Here is a 26,776-nt window from a genome sequence, read left to right as displayed (position 1 = left end):
CTCAATTCTTCCCTTCGCAAAGTTTTCTGTTTTTGTGACGCTGCCATTTGAGCGGCTCAATTCACCTTTGTGCTTGTTGCTAAGCAACCCCTGACATTTGAAGGATGCTTCATTTCATCCGTGTTTTTGGTTGCCGTGTATGATTTCAAAATATGTTGATATCATCTAAACGCAATCTTCTGAATAAATATGTTTTTCTGTTTTTTATCCTTCCAGTCCTATATATCTTTAAAAATGGATAAGAGGATATCTCGGCTCCAACGCAAAGTTTAAAACCTTGTGAGTGTGACAAGTGTGACACTTCCTGTAAATTTGGGATCTTTTCCTATTGATTTGGGGGCAACTTCCTGTGTGTTGCTTGCTTTTTGCCATTGACGGAAGGCGGCGAAAGAAGGAATATGACTTTGGATAAGAAATTGATATATGCAATACATATGCAGAGTATCCTAGAATATCTGGCGCTTAAAGAGCTGGTACATCCTGCTGCATTTCTGCTCTTTTGTTTTCCATTTTTTAATCATCATCCTTTTGGCTAACCCTGCGAATTGATGCAGTGTCCTCGCACTTAGCTAAACAATAGCAATGAGGGGCTCCGTGTCAAGGCGTGACTCATTCTGAGTGTTCCCGTGGCTTTTGGAGTACATGGATCCTGTAAATGGAGCCTCCACTCACAGCACCTGAGTCACGGGCTCACTACGTGGCACTTCACGGGATTTAAATGTCACGTCGCAGTGTGACGCATCTTGTTTTCCTTCAACGGAAACAAAGGTTTGGGATCGCTCGTGTGTTTTGATCAAAGCAGTCCAACGATTTAATGATGCGTCGCCATAGAAGTTGAACCGATTAACTCATTGTCCGGGCCGAGGCCCAGCGGGGGCCTACAAACTGAGAACGGGCATGCCTACCGTTTTGAGGGGCCTGGAATTAGGAATTAAAGCTGGCAGAACCCAGAGAAACTCCCCGAATGCACTGGGGGAACATGCAAACTCCACACGGGAAGCCCGGGATCAAACCCTTGAACTCAGAACTGCTAGGCAGACATGCTAATCACTCCACCACCTTGCCTAAACTGTGACTTTTTAATAAGTTAATACACTAGTATGCACATAATTTTGCTTTTTCACCCTCATTTGTTTTTTGTTTTTTTTAATCAGAAAAAAAATACAGTTACGTACTGACTATTTACCTCTTCGTGGTACGTCTGTGGCAGTTTCCATGGGAACCAGAGTAAAGATAGTTAGAATTCCTCTTAGATACAATGCCTCAAATGGCGCTTAAGAGTGCCCACAATTCCTCTGAACCCCGCTAAAGACCCAGAGTCGCAATAAAAACAAGAAGTCATTCAATAAAAGATAGTTTATGTGAAACGTTCACCTTTATACATAATGTTTTCGACATGTTATACGGCGTCATCGTATTTATTTTTTAAATCATTTGACTTTTTAGCATGCACGTCAGTAGGCCAACCAAGAAAGACTCCACAAATACAGACTTCAAACTAGATTCTTTTCTCCTCACGGTTAAAACATACAAAATGTTAACTCGGATTAAAAACACGTTTGAAGACACAATGAAGAAGCACGACATTGGACAACCATGACTTTTACATAAGGGTGAGACATAAAAATACAGGTACTGGTTTGAGAAAAATAAAAAGCTTTTTTTTTCAAGTTACAACAACTTTCTAAAAATACACAAAGAACGGTACTCCTTTGTCAAATTCAAGAGCGAACAAGCGTGTGTACTACACCAAGAGCATCGTGGGTAGATCGTCAATCTTGTTTTGTTTTTCCTTCAGCCCTCATGTTTTGGACTAAAATCACAGTGTGGATGAATGTTTTCTGTCTCTTAGATTATTGCAAATCTAACAAGGAGCAAAAACGTTAGTAATAAAAAGATGGCCAGTTTTGTCGTGTTTTCAGAGTGGACTATCATCATTTTTACAGCGGTTAAAATGCAAATCATAGGCTCTAATTGAGTTCTAGTTTTCCAAACCCAGAAAAAAAAAGATCATTTTGGCTCATTCATGAATATGTCGAGCATTGCAAGTGAGAAAAGTTAGCACTCTGATTTCAAATTATTACTATTTATTAAAGACCTTGGGCCTGAGATTGTTTGGAATATTAGCGAGACATTGTATCATCTTATTTGAGCTCTGGACTTCATTTTCCTTGTATTCCCAAAATTGCTTCTGTGAAAAAGTAGCCATCTTAAAAGTCCCACTTTTTTTCCTTTTTCCTTTTTCCCCCTTAAACTTTTGCTACACATTTTCTCCACCAAGTCGTCCGGTCGTAATCGTTTGGGTCATGTGACGATTTGCAGCACTAATTCAGGGTTCTTGCATGGTCAACGGACAGTGGGACACAGCAGCGCGACCTACCGAAATGTACCAAGAGTCACAAAAGCAGATGTCACGTTGACTCGTCTTAGCACAGTTGTCCCTCTTACAGTTACTGTAAGAATAGAGTCTATTCCGTATTTAGTGGATGTCCAAGTTCACAATACGAACACACTCCATTTTAGAAGACGGGTGCATCAAATTGTACATTTTTTTTCAATGGAGGGATTGCCATAGTGACAGCGGAGTGTTTCTCAAGGCGCAACTTAGCAACCGCCAGCGTTAAACGGGCTGTTGCCGGCAACTTATTTACACACGAGGCACACGATTATCGCTTAACTTCTTCCTCGTCCGTGTGCTGCTGCCCAGGCCGGGCAGTCGTCTCCTTAGAGCCTTTTGCGTCCACGCCGTCTTTTATTGTCCTGTGGGAGCGTTTGGGATGCCTCCAAATGGGGTCTTACCACTGCAATAGGTCCTCGAATTATTATAGTCTCTTCCTGGGTTCAATTGCCATGCATATCCAATTTTTTTTTGAACACACGCACAAATGAAACTTGGTGTGTATGACTATTGTTGGGTTTTCGATGGAAGTAATCAATAATTTAGTCAACAGAAATGGAGAAATGTTTTAAGAGGCTTCTTTTTTTATATTCTTTTCACCAATCTGTGTGCAGACCGCATCATTGGCAAGCCAGTTGCTAAGCAACCCTTTGGCTACTACTGAAGAATAAAGAATGTAGGCAAGGGTGAGGTCTTTGTGTGCGTGTGTACACACCTGTTTGGGCACACAAGCAATAATGACACTCTGTAGAAAAGTCAAACTAGAAAAATGGACGAGTGAATTCAATAGATCGGACTTTCCCGAGTCCTTAATTTGGAAACTTTTGCGTTAAAAAGAAGAAAATGAAGGTTCTTCGTGTCTCTTGCTCGAGTCAAAATACAAAACGCATGACAGTCTCGGCAACCTCCGTTTCATTGGATGACATTTTGAATATAGTAGTTTCAATTCCCACCAATGTTATCTCAAGGCACTTGGCTGGCACGTGAAATAAAATTGAGGACAACCTTGCAAACATCTTCCTGTCTGCCATCTCCTAGATTATTGAGCAACCTCCATCTTTGAGAGAGTACAACCAAAAGTGCTAACATTTGGAGCCGATGGTTGGGAGATTTCTGCATGGAAGCCGCCGTGACCCGTGCAGAGGGATTGGTTACCTTTAAGCCAAGGTGCTGCTTTCCCAATTTCTTTAAGATAGAACGCCACCCTCTGCTTGCGTGAAACCAGTGAACACCATCTCTTTGCAGTGATCTAAGAGTGAATAACCAGAAACATACAACTTTTACGTGCATAAATGTGCCATCATGCGGAAAAGAAAGAACGCCCGATTTCTTCATTGGATGCAACAGGAGCCAAAATTGAATAACATACCTGTCAACCTGGGCCAAATTGCTCTCCTTAATAATGATTGCAATTCCCCTTATTAAGCGATAAAAATTGTATAAATGCAACGCGGCACATATTTACTCAATTAGGAAGCACTTAAAAGTCTAAATATGCACTGAATTCAAGATTCTGTAGATGTCGCTGTATGTCGCTGATAGCTTGACCGTCTGGGTACATTGCTTGCTGACACGCTATATTTACAAAGGGAAAAAGCGGAAGTGATTGACGCGTGTGCGCATATCATGCTTAGAACGTGACAATATTAGCAGTCGAAGATGAGTTTTTGTCTGCTACCAGTGACTGAGACGATCCAGATTAGAGCCGAAATGGGGAATACGAGATCGGTTTTACAAAAAAAAACATACTTTTTTTCCCGTACAAAAGTCATGATATGGCATACACAATTTGAAATGATCAATAAACGTATAAAATACGGGAAAAACGTATAAGTTGACAGGTATAGAATAAATACATTGTTGCAAGTGAGCAATTACTTGACGGAGATCTTTGGGTTTTACTCATGCAAAAAAAACAGTTTGTTTTGGTCAAAGGATGAAATGGAAATGAGTTTGTTTGTGTTTTGTAATCAGGAGGAACAAATTGGAGCGTTACAAGGGTGAGGTCACAAAGTGGGGATATTACAAGAGTTCATTTAGGTGAAAATTTAGCTGGAATGTGCACTGTTACGATACAATGTGCGAAATTACGACGAGCTGGCCATTCTATAATAATAATAATCGGACATAGGCTTTGTCATCATCATTGACTTGACAAAAAACCTAATTGTCGAGATAAGAGACTACATTGGTTACATCAGATCCCATTTCCAGAATAAAATTGGAATATCATCAAAAAAATAGTTAGTAGTCGCTTTTTACATGTTGCAGCAATGTAGTGCACATAAAATCCAACAGTTCTTCGTTTTGCATGTGACGACGTAAAATGACACAAAATGGACTCACTTACAAGGATAGGGGTCCAATTCACTTAGTCTGGCTGTATAAATGTCCTTTATTATTAAATGTTATGGCTGCCGTTTCAAAAGCCGTTATTTGTTTTTTTTTATTGCAACGTGACCATATTTCAATGAAATGGAGGATGACAGCCAAGCACACTCAGGCAGTGGTCAGTCTTTGCTACATAGGTTTAATCCTAGCCGCGATATCTAGCAGAAAGTTCAGTTTGTTGGTGATGGTAGGGTATTGGATTGGTATGGTATGCCCCAAAAAATTGAGGCGGCGCGGGACTCTCACAGAATGGAGGGTATAGGGGAACGGGAACGGTGTAGCGGGCAGGGCGATCCGTAGGGCGAGGTGACTGGAGACAACCTGAGGGCGTTACCGGTCATGCCAGCTATGTTGTTTAAACTCCGAGATTTCTCGTAGCCTTCGGATGGGGCGAGACAGAGAGGTGGAGGTGGAGGTGGAGGGCGGTGGTTGTTCAGGATATGAACACACACGGGCAGGCAGGCATCCAAGTCCAAGGTCGGGTGAACCATGGCAAGACAGGAGACAGGAGTGAAACAGCAGCTTTCCCGACATTATAAGCGCATGCACGTTTGTTTGTTTTTTCTTCCCAGCCTCGGAGAAGGCAAGATGAGTGATTCATCCATTCTCATCAGTGAATTTTGAACTACCCTTAGAGCGACAGAGTCTCCTTGTATCACGTTCGTAGGGAGTTGAAATATTCACGTCGGTAATCGGGAAGGATGGTTTTTAAAAAGCAACTTTAGACTACTTTGCCAACGCGCAAATCGCCATCACGTAATGTGGGAAACGTGGGACTCATTCTCGGAGTCAACGAGGTACGTTCTCAACTTAATATGGAGAAGCAATTGGTATGATATACGTACATACCTGTCTTTCTTAGGCCTCCATCAGCGGGACAGTTATAATCACTAGCGGCGAGGAGAAAACACGTCCCCCCGCTCCGGCGCTCTCGCTCCCGGGTGCTCGACCTCGCCGTGGGCACCCTCTCCTCCGGAGACGCGGCCAGGTCGCTGCCACCACTACAGTCCGCCAACAGAACTGCGGGCGGCGGTTAGCAAGACGCGCACACTCTGGTTTTACCCTCCAATAATATCAAGCGGGAAACTAAAATGTGAAATGAATGAAAACGCACAAAGGAGCAGCGTATCTTCAGTGGCTTCCAATGGCGTGCCTCTTGCCCTACCTGAGCGGTTGCGTTCGAGTGCCCCGCCGCCTTTGGTCTGGCAGAGGTCAGCTTGAGCGCCGTCGCAGGCGGCGGGGAGGTCGGCCTTGTAGTAGGTGGGGGACCCTCCCTGCACTGCCTGAGGAATGTGCTTCTTGCGCTTCTTGGGGAGCTTCTGCTTGGCCATCGCCAGGGAGTAGTACATGCCAAAGTTATTGACGATCACGGGCACGGGCATGGCTATGGTGAGCACCCCCGCCAACGCGCACAGCGCGCCCACGACCATGCCGGACCACGTCTTGGGATACATGTCGCCATAGCCCAGAGTGGTCATGGTCACCACGGCCCACCAGAAACCGATGGGGATGTTCTTGAACTTTGTGTGGAGGCTCGCCGTGGGGTCGTTGGGCTTGGCGCCGATGCGTTCGGCGTAGTAGATCATGGTGGCAAAGATCAACACTCCCAAGGCCAAGAAGATGATGAGGAGCAGGAATTCGTTGGTGCTAGCCCGCAGCGTGTGGCCTAACACCCGGAGGCCCACGAAGTGGCGGGTTAGCTTAAAGATACGCAGGATGCGGACGAAACGCACCACCCTGAGGAATCCCAACACGTCCTTGGCGGCTTGTGAGGAAAGGCCGCTCAGGCCTACTTCCAAGTAGAAAGGAAGGATGGCCACGAAGTCGATGATGTTGAGCAGACTCTTGACGAATTCCAACTTGACCGGGCAGAAGGTCACCCGGACCAGGAACTCTGTGGTGAACCAGAAGACGCAAACGCCTTCCACGTAGGTGAGAGCGGGGTCCGTCTCGATCTCGTACTGCGGCGGTCCCGCGTCGGGCAGGCTGCTGTTGCGCGTGGCCTCCGTCTTGTTGATGATGGTGTGGAACGCCTCGTGGGTCTCCAAGCAGAAGGTGGTAATGGAAACCAGGATGAAGAACAAAGACGCAAAGGCAATGAACTGCATTGGAAAGAAGAAAAACACACACGTCAAAAATCCTACTTCGTTTCAGATTTACGGACCCTTTTTCCCAGTGGCATTTAGTGGCCGCACGTACAAACATAAAACTCAATATTATCTAATGCTTTTCAAATAGATTCCTTTTTCAATAGTTAAGAAAAGAAATTAATTAAGCATAAATAGCAAATCAATTATTACTCGCGTTTTGGTTTTAGCGAACACACAAACAACTGATGAGAATGCAAACGTGTTGTTGAAAAAGAAGTGAGCATGTTACGTTCAAAATAATGGAACGATTTGACAACATACAAAATGCAAAACCTATTGACGTTGCTTTGCGAAATGAATCAATGGTTAAAACTTTCAACATTTTTTTTTCACATACATTGCAAAACATTTTATTTCTGTAGTTTTGATACAAATTGCATATTTAGTAGAAAACTTCACACATTTGGTAGTATTTGGCAGCACTGCATTTGTTCAGCTGTACTCTGCATTTGCAGGTTATTTGCCGTTCCACTGGCTCGACTTCTTACGAAAATCTGGGTAAATCATTAACTATTGAACCAGAGAGTAAACAGAGACAAGTTTAATTAACTTGCTTCAGTTCAAATCGCCTCCCGAGACTATTAACAAGTGAATTAAACTTCTTCCTTTGCGCATGTTTAGATCAGGGGTGGAAATATGTACACCTTCAGATTTCATTTATGTTTCCAGGGTTTAATGGAAATGTAAAAAAAAATCAGTTTATCAATAGTAGATGTCCAATCCATTTCAAGCGGGAGGTTAACTAAGAACATGACAATATACTACATTTAATATCATATAACCACTGGGCGGCACGGTGTCACAGTGGTTCGCACGTCCCCCTCGTAGTTCTGGTATTAAAGGTTCAAGCCCCCTTTTCTTTGGGTACTCTGGTCCTCCCACATCCTAAAACTGTATGGTAGACAGTTATGGTATAAATGTGTGTGTGCATGTGAAGTGATTGGCTGGTAACCAATTCAACCACGCCCTGCCCGTAGTTCGCTGGGATAGGCATGGAAAATGAATAAACGAATAAATAACAATGTGTTTCCTTCATCAAAATCAAGTGAAAAAACTGCTTTTATGTGAAAGCGAACGCAGAATGAAAGGCTGATGGGATCGGTCGCTTATTAATATGGCAAAACAAAAACAAAAAAATATATCATGATTATTTCACAGACTGCAGACAACACTTAAAAATCCCATTCATAATAAATAGATTTTTTGGGGGGGGGAGATGCAAGGAACACATTGTATTTTTATTATAGATCAAATTGATGTCAATTTCAAGATAGCCATTCAATAACTACAGAAAAAACATTACTTTTAATTATAATTTGGTCATAAGGAGGATTTTTTTAATTGCAGAAAGAATGTTTTAAGCTGTGAATTATCATGAATATATGTTTTGTCAAAAGTTGACTTATCGCTGTAGACAGAGTCAATGTCATCTTCAAGAGGCGTATTTTCATGTGCTGCAAAAATTGTTCTCAGTCACTAAATCAACATGAAAGCTTTGAAGACACAACAAAGCACTTATGGATATTACTATTGTCTGCCCAAAAGTGACGGTCAAATAAAGATCCCAGTTATTTACTTGACCCTTTCAGACGTAGACGACGGGAAAAGTGACTGATGTGTCCTTTTGCTTATTCGTGGTGCTCCTCGCATTGAGTTGAGCAGACTGCTAAGTGTACATAATAAATTGATAGAGGAGGAAAAGTGCGGGTCGCACTTTGTAAATAATATTTGGCTTGCCTCATTTTTACGGTGTATGGCTTCAAACAGTAGGGCAAGTCTTGTGGGTGACATTGAAATTTTGGTATTTCAAAAGGATATTTTTACCACTTATGAGTGGACTACAGTATATATTAAACTATCTACCATGAATCTTTTCCCTAATTAAAAATTGGGTTCAATTTCCAATGTGTACAAGAAAGGGGATTATATTTTTTCCCCTAATTGATCAATCAAAATGAAAGCGTTCCATTACTGATTCCATTAAATATACGTAAATCTGATTTGAATTGCTTTGTAACAGCCTGTAAAAGGCAATGCTTCTTGCTGGGAAATAAGTATGATGTATTTTTAAAACCCAGTGTTGCGTAATTTAACTGCCAAGTAATGGACTACTATCTCATCTTCATTCCACGTTAGCCTAGATAATGTGGCGTTGTAATGTTGTATTAAAACAAAAGCGGCTTGAAAATAAAGCCTGGGGAGAAAGAAAAAAAATCTCACAATATTGGAAATTCAGCTTGCAAAATAAAGATTTACTGCTCATTTAGCATCCACTTGTAATACAAAGTTAAAAGTCACTGACTAAGCTGCAACTGGCTACAATTGTAGTCAATGAACAACCATCCAGTGAAAAGACAATATTACAGCATCGGCTCGAGTTAAAAATATTGTCTGAAAGGTCCCGACGAGACCGCGATACTAAATATAACTCTGTCTGCCTTTCATCTTCTTACGTCGCCGTTAATATTTCAGCTGCTTGCCTATTGCCGACACATGCGATTGAGGTTTACACACTTGTCTAGAGTGGTGTCAAACATACAGCCCGCGGGCCAGGAGTGGCCCACTAGGGCATCCTATCCGGCCCGTGGGGTTGTTCAGCCTGACAGTCATTTTGTAGTTCATTCATACTGTACATACAGAATCAAAATGCTTTTAATATTTTGAGGCATTGGAGCTAAAACCATTATTTAAATGAATTGTACGATTGAGTGCGTGCACTACTGCCGTAGACACATTCGTTCTTTCGTGCCCTGTCGTTCAATGGCAGCCAATGATTTAACAAGGGACCTTAAAATGCCCCCAAACCAACAGAATGTCACCTAGAATTGCCCTAAAATCAGCACAAAACCACCAACCAACAGGGAGCGCCCCTTAAAATTCCTCCAAAATTATTAGGGAATGATCCAAAATTCACAAGAAGTGACCCTAAAATGACAAGGAAGTGATGCAAAAGTAACTACTACTAACTTTTTTTTACCTAGGTCTACAATGTCTTGTGACTGTCTTGCTACTGCAACCAAAAAAAATCCCAAATACGGGATAAAATAAAATTCTAACCTAACCTAATTGCTTGCCATTGACAAAGATGTCAAATGTGGTTGCTCATCTCAATATTGGACATCGCGTGCTGTCAATGGCACCCAGTATGCTAACATTTTCAACCAAAAACAAATCTGGTCCGGCCCACATGAAATGCAGTTGGCATGAATTTGGCCCATGAATCAAACTTTGACACCGCCTGATCCAGAATATTAAAAGACCAAATTTTAGACTAAGTTTTTCTATCAACTATTCTTGTTGACGTTTTGGAAAAACGGCTCAATTTTCCTGTCTTCTAAAAATGCCACGTTTGGGATGTTGAAGTCATATCCAAAACATCCCCTAATAAGGAGGGCAGTGACAGGCCAGATTTTCAACACGAGAGAGAAAAGTCTTTAGATTTGGCGTGTTTAAATCCCTGTCCTCTAATCCCGCGAGAACAAACTTGACAGCAATCACGTTTCAAGGCTAGGACGCATCACCAAGTCCGACAGGATAATCTGAAACAGAAAAAGACGCGGACGGGAAGGCAGACGTGGCCTCATTAGAGCGTTTTTAATAGCCAAAATTACGACGTCTGAGGCAAGTGGTGGAAGTTGCCAGATTGACAATAGGATTGCAGAAATGCCATGACATCGGATGAGAAACCGGTACAGTGGTTCCATGCGAATTTCTAGGCTTATTATCAGGCCTAACTCAAAATATGTCTTCCTGTACGGAAGTCAAATATCTCCAGAAAGTTGGCAGTGAATGGAACATATCGAGAAATACAATACACGCCAGTTTGTGTTTCATCCACGCTATAATAAGATCCAAATGTTTCAAAACCAGGGGCGGATATTAGAAGGGGTGCCTGGTTTTCGAGCCCACCACAGCCGCTGTCCAAATCTACATTTTCCTCAAACAATTTCTGTCCTCTCATCCACAATGTGCTAGTTACCTTTGTGTTTCCAAATGAAATGTGTGTGGATGTATTTATCAAGATTAAAAGCCTCGTTGGCAGGCATTTGCTCAGCCCTCCCGAGATTTCTTGAATACATTAATACATTATTGACATAAAAAAACAACACGCAAAAGCGAGTGAGCAATTAGACAGAAAGCGGAAATGAAAGAAACCGAAACAAGGCGAACCAAAGCGTGATGCATCTTTTAATGTGCGTATCTATCAATATGCTTGATCTGTTTGGCATTGTCTCGCAGTGGATGATTTGTTGCTGAGTTTTATCGCTTGGTCAGATTTAGGAGTAGAACTGCTTCTATATAGTATATAAAAAAGGGGGGTTACAAAATTGTAACTTCCAACAAAAATAGGGCTTGTGGATCTCTCACTTTGCTTGAAGTGGAGGGACGTCGGCTGTTGCTATGACAATGAGGAATGTGCAGAGTGCTGTGACAAAAAACATGGGAACAAATCTGACAATGCCCTGAGCGAAAAACCAACTGAACTCACATTGTTATGACCAAGAAGCAACACGCCATCTTTGCCCTTTGCTATTAAAATATATTCTAGTGCTCAGATGGTGGACCAAAATAAAACTGGCCCTTCTCACAGTCAGGAAAATATCAATGTAGTGAAGTTTTTTTTTGTTTTTTACCACAACTATAGATAATTGACTGGTGACCAGTTTGAGGTGTACTCGGCTTTTTGCTCATAAAAATTGACGGATGAATGGTTGGGCATAGAAACCTGTAAGACTTTAAAAGTGCACCAGCTTTGAGCTTTCTACAGATGGCATTTTTGTTTTATTGTACAAAGAGGGGAATTTGAATAAGTAGGGCAATTAACTTTCTGCCATTGTCTTTCTAATTGCTGAACACGAGGATTTTTGATACACCCTTGATTCTGTCATTTGGGGTTCCACAAGGTTCAATATCAGGGCCCCAACTTTTCCTATTTGCCACCTTTTAGTGTGTCTCATTCCTGTGTTGAAGACAGTCAAATTTATGTTAAATTATACTTGTTTCTTTCTTCTGCCATCATCAATAAAGGATATAAAAAAACACAACAGAATAAAGTTCTACTTTTGGATCGAAACTCCAGAGAACATAGTCCTATTTATATATGCTAATGTGCAATGGCAGCATGCTAAAACTGCATGGAGAAAACCTAACATTAGTGCAATAATTGCATTTCTGTTTGAGAGCCAATGAGATGAAAAGAAATAAGGAGACGGGAGTAAAACTAAAAAGAAAGAAAGGAGCTCGAGAAGTTCCAAAAAAATGGAAGACAAAAGCAACAAGGAGCAGCTGAAAAGCTCGTGCCCATAATAAATGTTGGCTCCGTCCATTGTCCGACTGTTCCTGTTTAAATAATATAGATCAAATGGAAAAGCTCTCTTCACCCGCGTCCATTAAGACAAATCACACTCCGTTCTGGAAGAAATATGTCTTAAATGATTTATGAAGTGGCTCTCATTACTATCAAATAGACGGGAGAGAAGAAGCGCCGTACAGCCGGTGAAAGGTTGAGCATTTTTAATTTAAGTATTAAAAAACAGACATTGCAAGATTCCCCCATAGAAAAAAAAATACAATAAAAAATTAAGCATCAAAAAGTCACAGCAATGTGAAGAAATAAAACTGAAAATGTTGAAATGACAAAAAAATGGCCATCTTTAGTTTTACTTTTAAATTCTGAGTATGGCTCTCAAGGAATTACATTTAGAAATATTATTGTTTATGAGGCGACCTGGTGGGCGAGTGGTTAGCCCGTCGGCCTAACAGTTCTGGAAGGTCGAGAGTTCGATCCCAGGTGGGATGCATGTTCTTCCCGGGATTGCGTGGGTTTTCTGCGGGTACTCCCGTTTACTCCTACATCCCAAAAAAAATGCATGCTAGGCTAATTGTATGTAAAGTTGTCCTTAGCCATGACTGATTGATTGTAAGGCTTAAAAGTCACTATGACAAAACCATTTTAAACTCATTTTTTTCCGTGGAGCCTTCAGGTTGGAACTATTTGGGTCACTTTTTGATCAAATATGTCCTTAATAAAACAATTCATTGGTTCAAAGGAGGGGAAGGGATGAGATTGATGGTATTTGAGAGCAAATTTTCCAGAACTAAACTGGGTAAGTGGGTCCTCTTTCCATGAAAAATGTGGTGGTGAGTCATCCCAGTCTTTTCTGTTGCTCTACTTTACACTAATGGAGAAAAATAGATCTTCTGAAAATATCCAGTGACTCAGTGGGGGAGTCGTCGCCTCCCAGGTCCGAGGCTCTGGGACCCCGGGTAGGGTGCCTGAGAAGTGTCAGGCCAACTGAATATTCCAAACGCTTTGCAAAAAAACAAAACAAAAGCCACGTATGAATGCAAATAGCCACAACACAAATACCAGTTGCTCACAACGCGAATGCTAAAAGCCACAACGTGAATGCAAAATGACGACCTGGAAGGCGGTTAAAAGTGAAAGAAATTGGCTCACAAGTTTTCACGAGACTGAGTTTATTCCTCACGTCTACTTCTTGCGATCAATGCGCCCACAACAGGAAGTGCATTAGCTTGGCGGTATCGGAGAACAAAAGCTGGCCAGATGGCGTCAAGGCGGGCCGCAGGATCCCGCCGTCTGGCAGCTCATGATCAACAGCGATAGCGGAGAAAATTCCCATATCTACCATAATAATCATTTTTTTTTAAATGATGTGTAGCTCAATACGTACAGAATGAAATGATTTGTTTGTTTTTGATGCGGGCGCTCTAAAACTAGAATTTTGTGACTTCTGCTATTGCACTTTGCTCAATGTGCCGCAGTCAAAACAGCGCCGTCACTGGCAGCCAATGGGTGAGGTCAAAACCAACATGAAGTGACCTTTACATGCCCAAAAATTGCATACAAAAAAATATACAAACAGACGGCATACAGAAAAGTCCCTCTAAATCAATAGGAAATTATCCAAACTTTACGGGAAGTGACCTGTGAGGGACTAGAAAGTGACACAAAATGTACTCACTGGCAAAAATAGTCCCACTTTACTTAAACAGACCATTTTTGACTGAGAGGGGCAAATAAAGAAACGGCAAATGGATAGGGCATCTAGCGTTGCCAGTAAGTGAACTTTTTTATGCCAAAAATAAATTGGTCTGGCCTGCCAACCAAACTGAATTTGACACCCCCCTCAAGAATTCCTAATCGGATAGATTCTGTTACAATCAAAGCATGATGGAAACTTCAGAGAAAGAAAGGTCTGCAAGGTTGGGGTCACTTGGTTATCATGTCAGGTTGAGAGATATAAGATATGCGAGATATGAATCTTTATTTTTGTATTCCCTCTGTTCTTGTGTGAACGCTGACACAAAAGTGTCATCTTTTATTCATGCACCGTGTTTGGAGTATGTATCACGGTTAACGTTTGATCTCTTCCAGCAAAATCTGAAAATTCTCTTTCCCCACTACCAAATATTGAGGACCGTGGAACGAATTAGAGCATTTACATGCACAATGCGTCACGATTTCAAGTGCTATTTTGTGACAACTTGAACAAACGGGGTTCACGGTCGAGCAGGATCCCGAAATCAATCGCTTTCACGGAGCAGGCGGATCTCAATGAAAACGGGCGGCGGTGATGAGCAATGATGTTGTCATGACGACGCGGAGGCTGAGCGTGCTTTGGTGTTTTCAGGCGTGCGACACCCAGACGAGTTGGATTTTTAACCTCTTAAGTGGCAGAAAGCAAGCGCCGCTCTCGGATAAAATCAAAGACGGGGATGGGAAGCCGGCACGGGAGTGCGTGGGTGAGGGCGAGGCATGTGAGGCTAAAGGGAACGAGTGGGGCGGGTGCCTGAGCGCACACGGAAATGAAATCGCTGGTGATTTAAATGTATCTTTCTCCAGTTGAAATTTACATTAGTATTATAATACTACTAAACTAAACTATAATATCATAAAGGGGGTATCCAGTTCTAATTTTGACAAGTGAAGATTAAAATTCCCAGTTACAATACAAAAGACTGATGAGTTGCAGGTAGTTTTGACTACAATATTTGTTGCGGTTATTCTGGGATGTTATTATATATGTGCATATTGGGGCACATATGGAATATGTGCATATTATTAAATCATTCTTACGAAACTCGAGGCAGCTGGCTTCGAGGACATTTAATTGTTTTCAGGACTATTGACTCGGACAGGACACCACGTTCCAGGCCGAGGACTGTTGATCTGAGTTCGCGATGAAGATCTACGAAGGACTCTTAAATTGCTTTGACTTGGATTCTGGCAGATGGCGATAATCGAATCAACTTCCGAAAATACTCGCATATTGTTTAAAAATACTGTTGCTCGTTTTTTACCATATATGGAATTATCATGCTTATTTGTGCAAATTCTTACGCATTTGTTTTGGTTTCCGATCCGCTCAGGTCACCTTGTATGCTTACTTTTGCAAATTCTTACGCAGGTGTTCTTGGTTTCCGACCTGATACGAAATTGTTGTGGCAGTTGTTTTTTGACCTTAATGGTGTTATTCGGTTAGCTTATGCAATTGTTTGAATCAGATTACCTTAGATGTTTTGATTATGCGCAACTAAATGGACAGAGGAGGATGCCGTTTCTTCAGAATATTCCAGAGGCGAGGACGAGCCAGGACTGATTCTCACTTGCAAGTTTAGTAGCTGGAACATGTCAACGATGTCTCTCTGTTTTTTTTTAAGTATACCTACTAATAAACCTATCAATATTATACACAGATCATTTTTTATCATCAATTGTATAATATAAGAGGTTCATCTCTTGAAAATTTATATTTGAAAATAATATTTCTATGGGGACCAACCCGGCGGATGGGTGGGTAGTGCGTCGGCCTCACAGTTCTGGGGTACTGGGTTCGATTCCAGGCTGGTCCTCCTGTGTGGAGTGTGCATGTTCTTCCTGGGGTTGCGTGATTTTTTGTCTGGGTACTCCGGTTTCCTCCCACATTCCGAAAAACATGCATGCTAGGCTGGTTGAACACTGCAAATTGCCCTTAGCTATGATTGGTTGTCCTTTGTCTCCTTGTGCCCTGCAATTGGCTGGCCACCAATTCAGGGTGTGTCCCCCGCCTCATGCCTGAAGTGAGGCTCCAGCTCACCCTGCGATCCTTGTGAGGAGAAGTGGTTGGAGTAAAGAAACTTGGAGTACTTGCAAGGTTATTAAAGGGACAGTCGTGTACTTTGGGAAAACACAAATCAAATTGCGAAAAGCACCTTTGGTCGGTGGAGTAAAGTGGAAAAAAACTGTAAACAAGTGAAAAATTGTCGAGGGCTTAGCCAAAGGAGGAAGCAGAATTCATCGAAATGGAGGAGTATCTTAGCAACACCTCAGATGTAGGCAGGGGAGTTTTGCCTTAATATTGTCCCGTGTGAAGTCTCTGGAAAAAATACTTGCGGAATGGCAGCCATGAGCACTATTATTTAATTTAATCGTCATCCTCGATAGAGGGTTGTTAAAATCTTGAAAAGGTATTTAGGCTGACATAAAAAGGGTAAGAAATGACGTGAGGGAGTTTCAAATTGAGCAGCGGGTCACCTTGAACGTGACACCGAGTCGTTAGCCCGTGTGAATATGAATGAGATGCATTACTTGAGGACATTTCATGATTATATCAGTTGTCACAATAGTCGTCGTCCCCCCCGTTTTAACTGTCGCGTCTGGGAAGCTGTGAACATGCACTTTTTGATATTTAGGTTTAGCATATTAGCAAAAGAAAGTGATTATTTACTGCCCGTTCAAACGGATTGGACGTCAATTGGCATCCATTGCCGGAAAACAACTTTTTGCAGTGCGAAAACATTTTTTATAGAACCTACTTTCTTCTATCAGTATTGGCAAAGAAACCCCTCTAAAATGGCTGAAAATGCACGTTAAAGTTGATTCAAATGGCTTTGATTATTTCAGGAACCATTTTTTGGATCAGTTACTATTTCAAATGGTAGAGCTTCTTTTAGATGAGGAACCGTGCGTAAAGTTAAGTTGCTTTATGGTCATTTGTTGACAGCGCTAGAAGGGGAAAGTTTGGGAATAAGAGCGAGAGAGCATCCCAGCATCCATGCATCCATCCGTGCGTGCGTGCGTGAGTGAGTGCGTGCGCCCTTACCCTGGCTGCCCTGGATGAGTAGGGGTCCTCGAACAGATTCCAGACCACCGGTCGCCACTTGCGCCACAGTCCGATGCCGCCACTCCCGTCGACGGCCGCGGCCACGTCCTCGATCCCGAGCCTCTTGCCGACGTCTTCGTCCTCCTGCTCGGCGGTATCCACCACGTTGAGCTCGAAGACGTCGAGCGCCTCCTCGGCGTCTCGGTGCTGGCGGTAGGTCATCCAGCAGCACGGCTCCACGTCCGTCTCGTCGATGCCCCAGAAGAAGAGCTCCTCCTCGAACAGGGGCCCGCACACGTCCGCCGGGCAGTGGAGCTTCCCCGTGCGGTAGTAGTTGAGCACGTAGGCGAAGACGCCCGGGTGGCGGTCGAAAAAGTACTCGTTGCTCCGCGCATTGTACTCGATGAAGCCGGGGACTTGTTGCAGCCGATCCGCCACCGAACTCGGCTCGGAGTCGCAGTCGGACTCGGCATCGGAGCCAGCGAGCAGGGCCAGCCGCGTCCCCGGCAGCGTCTTCAGGGTACTCTTGTACGTCTCGTGCCTGGTGCCCCCGACGTTGAGGACGACCCTCTGGTTGTCGTCAAACTTGCCCATCGCTCGGGACCGCACATGACTCAACTCACACTCACTCCATGGAGAAGAAAGCAAGCGGCCGCGAGTTGGTGAGCCAGCGAGCCGCGCTCCTCGTGATGCTCAGCCCGAAAGCTCCATCTCTCCTAGTCCGAGTCGCCGACATCACCCGCTGCGGGTCATCGTCAAAGAAAAAGCAAGGGGGATGGGAGGGGCGCCAGTTGGTGGGGTGCTTTTGCTTTTGCGTTTAAGCGCGTGTCCTCCGCCCCTACCTTCGCCTCCTCCTTTAAGACGCGCGTCAGCGTCACGCCCCGAAGAAAAAGAAACAACAACAAAAAAACACACCAAACAACATGTGTATAGGCAATAGGGGCCAGGGGTAGGGAATCTATGGCTCGCGAGCCTTACGTGGCTCTTTTGAGGGGTGCATATAGCTCTCTGCAAACCTGTAAGCAAAAATGATGATGATGATCATCATCATCCTCAGCATCATCATCAATCATCATCATCACCACCGTCATCATCTTCATCCTCATCATCATCAATCATCATCATCATCATCAATCATCAGTCGTCAATCATCATCATCATTACCATCATCAACCATCATCACTGTCATTTTTATTTCATTAAACTTGTGAACAAAATGTTGTTCCAAGAATTATGACTCTACTAAATGTGTTGAAATTACAAAAAAGCACACTTTAAAAAATAATAATATTCAGAGTATGGCTTTCAAGGAATAACATTTTAAAATATGTATTGTTTCTGGCTCTCTGTCAAAAACGTAGAGCACGCGTCCATCATTAAATTGTGTATCAGGTGATATACAATATATTTTCATGGGTCAGTCGAAAATCAAAAGGACCATTTCACTGGCCCATATTTTCCAGGAAAGTGCTCAGAACATTTGAGATTTCACTTTAAAATCAGTCTCGGTGGCTGAGTGCTCAGCGTGTCGACCTCACAGTTCTGAGTTTATGCGTGAGCTTTCTTCGGGTGCTCCCGTTGCCTCCCACATCCCAAAAACACACATGCTAGGCTAGCTGGTTAAAAACACTGAACTGTCCTTAGGGACAAAGTGAATACTTGTCTCTACTTGTGCACTGCCATTGGCTGGCCACTGATTCAGGGTGCCCATAGTAGTTAGCTGGGATAGGTTCCAGCACCCTCCACGAGCCTTGTCGGCGGTCGGCGATTGGATATGTATCACTCTCGACGGCAGCCAAAAAAATGAACGCCGATCAAAGCCCTGTAAACTACTAACCCCCCCCCCCCCCCCCCTTTGATGAGATTATGCGGTTGCACAAGTGTGCACACCCTCTAAAATCAGAGAGAGACGTCATCATTCCAAGGAACATCTTAAGTTTGAACGCAACTCAATCAACGGAGAGCCAAAGCAGAAGGCTGGCCTTTAATTACATGCATCATTATTCCCTAATGCACATTAGAGCTGCTTTGCGAAACGCCGGCCTCCCGGTAACCTAATTACTCATGAGTTGTCGTGTTTACATCTGTACAGGGCGGTTACGGTCATTTCCAATTATTGGTGCATCCTTGAAGAAGAAGTGCGATTGGTTTGAAAGGCCAAGCTGTGGAAAGACAAAATCTCGGAAGTCCACCAACATATTCCACAACTGGAGTGCCATTGGTGGACGACTTTGTAGTGTTAAACCTCACACAAAATCTCTGTTTATATTAGTAATTCTTTCCAATTAGAGATGGTCGACCCCCTCCAGGTTGTTATGATTTAGCCACGGCACAAATTAGGATTTTAATGAAAAATAAACATACAAATAATAAAGACTGGGACAAAATTAACAAGAATACCAACTTATCAACAACACAGTTCAAGTACAAGTAGGGAGGGGATGACAACGCAATTGCAAACACCTGGGTGACACGAGGGTGCAGCAGGTGGAACACATTCCTAATCACGCGGACGGCACACACAAGGAAAACACACCCACCCACCCAAAACTTGGCACAGGTGAACCTCATCAAATCCTTCGTCACCCAGAACCGAGGTTGGGTGCCAAAATGGCTCCTATCTGCTCGCAAACTAATAGCCCGACTCAAAAGAATTACTACCACTTGAAATAATAAATCCCCTCGGAGAAAATGGAATACAAGGTAGTTTAAAATAGAAGCCGTAACCCAGTGTTTTTCCCACATTCGCGCAATATCTTTGCTCTATAAATAGAGCCGGCAGATAGCCGATCCTTATCGGGAATTGCAGTCTAACTACATTTCATCGGAAAGACGAGGTCGGTCCCAGACAGGAATATCCTGTAATCATTGGCTGCCGTTCACGGGCGGTATGTTTCCGTGCCATTGGCGGTGACAGACGTCTAATTTATTTTGACTGGGAAAATCTAGCGAGTCAAGTCGGGTTGTTACTGAATCTTACGAGTTGGAATTTGACAGCAAAATGTGACGGTCAATTAAAGCAAGTCAAGTCAATTAATAAAATAGGCAGATTTAAAAATGACTTCCTAATTTTCCTCCTCGCACACACAAAACTATTCTCATGCACTGAATATGCCACATCATCAATGGCATAATTAATAACCTTGCCGAAACACATTAAGATCAGCACGAAGGCCTGTCATGTAAAAATGTGGGAATGTTGTGCCCTTTGAACTTACCCTGGCCTATTGTCCTTAAGATTTATTTTGGATACTTGTGTCTTATTTTTAAAGCTCTGGCAAAACAAGCCATCAGAGGGCCAAAATAACGTGATTTTTAAAAATAACATCACAAAAAATACAGAATGAACTCAGGATCAGGTTCAATGGGCTGGAAAAGTCTTAATATAATTCAGAATATATCTCTACATATATATAAATAACTAGAAAATATGGAAACAAAATTCCTATGTGATGCCAATGTTGTGGGACCCTTAATAATTCAACTTCACGGCGTTTTTTCTTCTTCTTTTTTAAATACACTTGGACTGAATTAGACTGAAATCCCCCCGGAGTAGGATTTGGCTGATTAAAAGTTGCCTTCCTTAATTGAGGAGTTCATTTGCGACCAATCCCACGATTTAGGACCGACTCTGTCATTAATTGATGCTGCGTATCTAATTAGAAGTCATGTCGAAGCACTTGACTTGGTTCACCCGCACAACTACTCTAATTAGGTCATATTTTAAAAGTATGCAATTATGATGTGCTCACTTGGTAAAATATTTCCCAATTCCCTTTACACATAGAATTTTAAAAAATTAATGAAACTTCTTATGAGAAGTAGAATTGTTATCAATGACAGCATGGGGTGCCTGTGTGGGTTTTCTCCGGGTATTCCCTGAACATGTATAAAAACCAAAACTGTTTACTAAATAAGGCTTCCTTTACTGCCCTCCTGTGGCTGTCAGCAATTATAACACGCAACACGTTTAATTGCAGAACTGAATCTATACCATTTTTTCTTGTTAGACTTTCAAAAATTCCATCCATTTTCTTTCCCTGTATGATTTGCAGCATAAAAAAATTTTCATCAATAGTATTTCGTATCTTTCTCTTGTAAATTTTCACACAACATGAATACCTTTTCAGTCAAATGCATAATTAACTACATTTTATATTCCTATAATATTTTATATTTCAGAAGACACCCAAGTACCCACAGAGGAGAGAAAATCAATTCCTGCTCAGTTCAGGGTCAAAGAATCACTCAAAGGTCAACCTTAAAAACCCACACGAGAATTCACATCGGTGAGAAACCCTTTGCCTGCTCCGTTTGGGCATTCCCTAAAAAAATTCTATTTGAGAACACACGTGCAAATGCACACGGGTGGAGAACTTTTTTCCTGTTCCGTTTGTGGTCAAATATTTATTCGGAAGGACACCTTCAAAGGGCGCGCGAGAGAAACCTTATGCCTGCTCAGTTGGTGGTCAAAATTCATAGATTCTCACTCAAACCTAGGAGTAATTTGGAGTGTTCAACCAGCCTACCATGCATGCTTTTGGAATGTGGGAGGACACCGCAGTACCCAGAGAAAACCCACGCAAGCCTGGGTTCGAACCCAGGACCCCAGAACTGTGAGCCCGACGCAGTAACCACACCCACTGGGCTGGCCAGAAAGACATTGAATGGTAAATAATTGTATTTTATGGCTGATTCAAAGCACTGTCATATTCTTCTATGTGACTGACATTTCACAGTAAAAATGTATCAAATCCCATATGTAAATACATCCATGATTATCATTGCATTCTAATGTATTTGTAAATGGATTTTTGTAGTAGTAAGGTGACAACAGAAAACTATACAGCAGGGTGTCCAATCTTTATGGATAAAAGTTTGAACTTTTAGGCTGGAATTCCCATAATGAATACTCATGCAATCTGTGTAACAGGGCACTCTTCAGGTTGGTCCAAGAACAGTGTCTGGAACATGTGGTTGTAAAAGTCCGGGTGGTATTTACAGGCCCGAGCGCAATCTGGGCTGAAGTTAAACTCAAGAATTTGAGGAATCATGATGCGATCACCTGTTGAGTCATCAAAAAGGCATACGTTACACATACCGCTTTCCCTCCTTCTCTAGATAGCTACTATTCCGGATTGACTTGTTAGTAAATTAACCGTAGTGCTAGCTCCTACAGTGCAGAGTCGTTGAGGAATTATAAACGCCGGCTGTTTTAAGGTTCCGTAGAAAGAATTGCTAGAATACTTGCCATTTTCACCTGTTCCCCACTTGAGCATGAGGTCCACAGCGTAAATTGCTCGGGAAGACGGGTACGGACAAACGCCATACGGCGCGGGTCGAGATGAATAAGCCTGGAAAAGCCTCTTGAAAGCTTCAAACAATTTGGCCTAAAAGAAAAAGGAATACATAAAAACTCTTTTCTACCACAGGTCAAGAAAAAATGTAAAAAACAATTTCTGTATGCTGTTAGAATCTAGCATGACTTGTAAGTGACTTACCTCTACTTCTTTCCATGTATACTGGGGATACTGGTTTTCAAACATGGGGATAAACTCATCAAAATGAACCTGTTGGTAGTGATTGTTTAATTGGAGATCAGCTAATATTACAACATTGATTTAAAAAAAAATAAAGGTTGGGTTGTGTTGTGTACTGTAACATAAATAGAATGTCAGCCTGCTTACTAAACGTCTAATTTGCAATATACGCTTATGAAATTATGTTGAAATTGAATTCCACATCATTGCATTCTGCTTTTCTCCAGGTTTTACACAACACCCCAAAATCTTTTGATTTTCTATTTCGTAATCCCTGTTTAAAATGCTTTAAAAGTACGTACCTGCTTCAGCTCCACACCCTCTGTATAGTTCATGACAGTAAAGTGTTTCTGGTAGTCATCAAAATGGTCCAGGGAGAAGGGTCTGGGTAGGTTGAGAAAAAAAAATGAAAAACTATGGGATCGGGCATTAGGTACGAATAAATACAATTACATACTTCAAATTTCAAACGGACTCAACAATCAGACAGAATTTTCCAAATCTGCCTCACTTGATTGTTTTAACACAGTAGCGTTCTAATGGTTTGTTTTGAAAGTGCGTACTTAGCTTGATTAATTGGGAAGGATACACTGCCAATAGTAAATAGGATATAATTCTCATCTACTATGGAGAATACACAAGCTTCTGGTATGAATTATCATGGGGAAAAAAATCATAAAACAATGAATACGAGCCACCATAACGCGTTTTTATGTTTTACATATTCTAAAATGATTCTGCAAAGCATTCAATGTTTGTTAACCAACGATTTAAATCTACGATGACAGCAGCCCTATAAAATAGTATTGATATTAACTGTATAATCACCCATTACCTATTTGCAAAGCGCAACCAGAAGACATTGTAGGCGTAGAGACGCAGAGGGTTGACAGAGCGCAACATCAGCATGTATCGGAAGTCAAACTTCACCAGTCCAATGTCCTCCCTTTCAAACAGCACCGGATCCTCCAGGTATTTACAGACAACCTGAAGTATCCACAAAAAGAGACAGACACCGTGAAATTCTGCATTAAATAAGTTAAGTTTACATATGAAACCTACTTAAAAAAAAACAATACCTTTGGTGTACTCTCTCTTTGTCGGATGATGTAGTTCAGATTATTAGTGACGTGCATATCCATCCCACGAGCCAAATTCCACGGTTTACATATCCAGTGGTTGTCTTCACCTCTAGAATAAAAAACAAAGAAGTCAAATTGAATGTAACAAACAAAAAAACGTGGATTTATTTCCACCATTTAAATAGCAATTTGTTAAATGAATGCGCAAGCAGCTATTGGAATAAGAAATCCAAGGAAGGTCAACAATTGGTCAGAAATGGACCGAAGACATTGAATATAGAAAAGGTAAAAAATGACACCCAAAAAGTCTGTCTGAAAAATGATGAGTGCGATTTCTGTACCGCTGCTGTCTCTCTTGGTAGTGTCTTATGAACTGTGGTAGCTCTGTCTGGAGGTTGAAGGTCTTTGGTATCACATCCAAAGCACCTGTAATTCTTCGGGCCACAGCAGCGAGGCAGTCCTTCACAGTGATAAGGTTCTCGCAGGGAAACTGGTTCAGCATGACATGAGGTCGCTCCACGCTCAGCTTCCTGTCAGAGGGTTTTACACAATAACAAAGCAAGGGGTCACGTACATTAGTCCTTAAACCGAACTCATGTGGAGACGTGAACGTTTGGATGTGGAACGAAAAACTCACTCGTAGTCCTTGATGTGGTTGTAGCTCCAAATGATATCCGCTTCCTCCTCGTTCTCTGTCAGCTCCAAGCGTGCATGCGTCAAGTTGTTAACCACTTGCGACATTTCAGAGTATACCCTGGAAATAAATTGAAAACAACAACAACTCAACCACCCTGAGCTTTACAAATCTGAAAAAGAACATTGTAATAATGCAAGAGATATACTTGAGTATTCTATCATCTGATAGCGTTGAGGGTTTAATTTCCACGGGAAGCCGCTCCTTGTTTTCTCGCCAAATTGCCTAGAAATATAACAGAAATGTGAGTAATGGTTGCTTTGTTGTTTGTTTGTTTGAAATTTCTTTGCAAGAATTAGCTATTAAAAAAAGGAAACTATTTGAAAACCATTACAAAATTTGATCATATTGCATATTGAGTGAAAAATTTGACTATTTAGCAATGACGCTGCATTTTAACTATATTTTTCTTCAAAAATCATATGAATTTGCATTACCAAGGCCATAGTCCCCACCTCATAGTATGAATCTGGTGGCTCTGTGATTTTTGGACAAACCGCTTGTAGATCAGCAGGTATCCATGGTAACAAACGGCACTGTCTAACCAGAAAATCAGTCTCCCCGTACGCAAAGTCACGGGTTACTTCATCTGTGACGTGGAATGATTCCCAATCAGAAAACCACTTGTTTCAATATAAAATATTCCTCTTAGAAATACCGCCGTTACCATCCACTTCCAGGTCTTCCAGTGGCCACAGTACGGTGAAAGCCGCTTGGGTCTCGGCAAAGAAGAAAGGAGCCATGGCACAGGTTGGCCGGTCGGAGTGCTGCACTGAACAACCAAACTCGTCCATGATGTACCACACTGGGATCTTCTCCTCTGCAGACTGAACATTGCAGCATTTTAGGAGTAGGAAATCAGGTGCAAGTTATTCAAAACTACACTACACGGTGGTGTACCCCTTGAGACAGCTGATAGGTCTGGTTGTAGAGCCACATGTGCCCCATGACAAGCTCTACTGCGTCGTCATCGACATTCTCCCCACTTATGTCAAACCCCATGAGAGAGGCCATTCTGGCCAACAGGCCGGGAATCTCTTCCAGATCCTGACGAGTGCACTCGACACGATAGGTCCAAGCGTGGTCTATCAGGAAAATACTGCAAACACCGGATACAAAGAGGTAACGTGTTCAAAGCAGGAAAAAAACGTTTTAGCAAGGTAGCAACATTAATATATTTTGAATGCTACCTGGTCTTAATCTTAAGAAAAGATAAGTAATAAGGTAAAAAAAAATATTTGCAAGTGAGAAGAGGAACTGTTTCCGCATGATTATTTAAAAAGTCATCTGTAACAAGACTTTTCGGACTACCTTGTTGGCTGTGAAGCTTGCAATCCACTTTCGCAAGTGACAACCACTTTGGAGCGTATCTTTGTGCCACGCTTGTACTTGTCCATGAACTCACCATTTTTTCTATCATCATTATCATCATCATTTGGTTGGATCTGGACGATTCCAAACACCTCCCCGGCATCATAAATCTGACAAGGAAATAATTGGTACCAGTTCTGAGAAAACTTGACCTTTTAAAGAGTCATTTAAAAAAAGAGTCATTTTTAAAAGCGTCAACGTGTTAATGTTTAGAAATTCGCTTAATATGAGATTTTAGCACAAAACATATACGTAAATGCTCTTCGGGGTGTGCAATAACAATGTGCAATATTTTAGAATTACCTTGCCCGGACGTGACTTTTTAAATTACGTATTTATGTTTTTACTGGGAAACACGCACTTTGTAGAGTAGCACCACTAATTTCGTTCTCCGCAGCTGTTGTATAATGACAATAAGGGCTTTTGATTTGATATTGCCTACATACATATGACATTTGTACAAAATAATGAGAATAAATAATTAGAAAGCTGCATTTTTGTGGGTGGCTAGTTTAAACTGTTCAATTTGATGAAATGTTGGACTTAGTATTAGTAGTATTGACTTTGCGTTACAGAGTCATATCTTATTTAGCATAGCACACTGACCTCATGGGTGAGTTTATGGTGTAGGCTCCTCCAATACTTTTCAGGTATACGCGATCCTTGCAATGCCTTGTGGTAAAGAAGGATGAAGTTCTTGAATTCTTCATCTTCTTCACTTTTTACAGATTCACCAGCAATTGCTGACATTGCCTCAGCAGCTTTGTGTTGCTATATATTGCTGTTCAACTGGTTTCCAGCTAAATAAAGTGCAAATGAACGCCTTATGTCAACGTTTGGCAAGCCCTGTTTCTCAACCTCGCTAATTCGACAAATTGTTACCTCACTATTGTTCAACCATAACAGGTTCTTGTTACTTAAATTAATATATAAATTCAAATAGAAGAAGGGGTTAGAGCTGGGAAAGGCTCCAGTGTCTCCAGATCGTATTTTAGTTTTAAAAAATGAATACGCATTGTTTGGTTGTGTATAGTATAGTTATTT

At 41.9% G+C, this 26,776-nt stretch overlaps 2 protein-coding genes across 3 annotated transcripts; both read right to left on the bottom strand.

Annotated features, from left to right (window-relative positions):
• Window positions 1-1,341: 1,341 nt before the first annotated feature.
• kcnc2 (potassium voltage-gated channel, Shaw-related subfamily, member 2) lies at window positions 1,342-18,047 on the bottom strand. Its single transcript, XM_077594066.1, has 6 exons — window positions 17,046-18,047; window positions 5,955-6,891; window positions 5,639-5,809; window positions 5,086-5,168; window positions 3,554-3,648; window positions 1,342-2,376 (listed from the first exon to the last, which is right to left on the bottom strand). Exons 1-5 carry the CDS (start codon window positions 17,637-17,639, stop codon window positions 3,586-3,588), a joined length of 1,848 nt encoding a protein of 615 aa, XP_077450192.1. The 5' UTR covers window positions 17,640-18,047; the 3' UTR covers window positions 1,342-2,376; window positions 3,554-3,585.
• A 3,661-nt stretch (window positions 18,048-21,708) lies between these two features.
• Window positions 21,709-26,629, bottom strand: ttll12 (tubulin tyrosine ligase-like family, member 12). Of its 2 annotated transcripts, XM_077594443.1 has the most exons (14): window positions 26,339-26,628; window positions 25,673-25,842; window positions 25,262-25,460; window positions 25,029-25,188; window positions 24,817-24,950; window positions 24,510-24,586; window positions 24,305-24,421; window positions 24,009-24,197; window positions 23,665-23,776; window positions 23,421-23,572; window positions 22,888-22,969; window positions 22,547-22,615; window positions 22,297-22,435; window positions 21,709-22,110 (listed from the first exon to the last, which is right to left on the bottom strand). In XM_077594443.1, exons 1-14 carry the CDS (start codon window positions 26,480-26,482, stop codon window positions 21,959-21,961), a joined length of 1,896 nt encoding a protein of 631 aa, XP_077450569.1. In that variant the 5' UTR covers window positions 26,483-26,628; the 3' UTR covers window positions 21,709-21,958. The 2 variants fall into 2 exon arrangements, with proteins under 2 accessions (XP_077450569.1, XP_077450571.1); XM_077594445.1 differs by lacking the exon at window positions 22,547-22,615 and having other exon boundaries at window positions 26,339-26,629.
• Window positions 26,630-26,776: the final 147 nt, after the last annotated feature.

The sequence above is a fragment of the Stigmatopora argus genome, chromosome 23 (genome assembly GCF_051989625.1).
Source record: "Stigmatopora argus isolate UIUO_Sarg chromosome 23, RoL_Sarg_1.0, whole genome shotgun sequence".
Taxonomy (NCBI): domain Eukaryota; kingdom Metazoa; phylum Chordata; class Actinopteri; order Syngnathiformes; family Syngnathidae; genus Stigmatopora; species Stigmatopora argus.
Note: the sequence above shows the minus strand (reverse complement) of the source record. Positions and strands in the feature narration are given on the sequence as shown.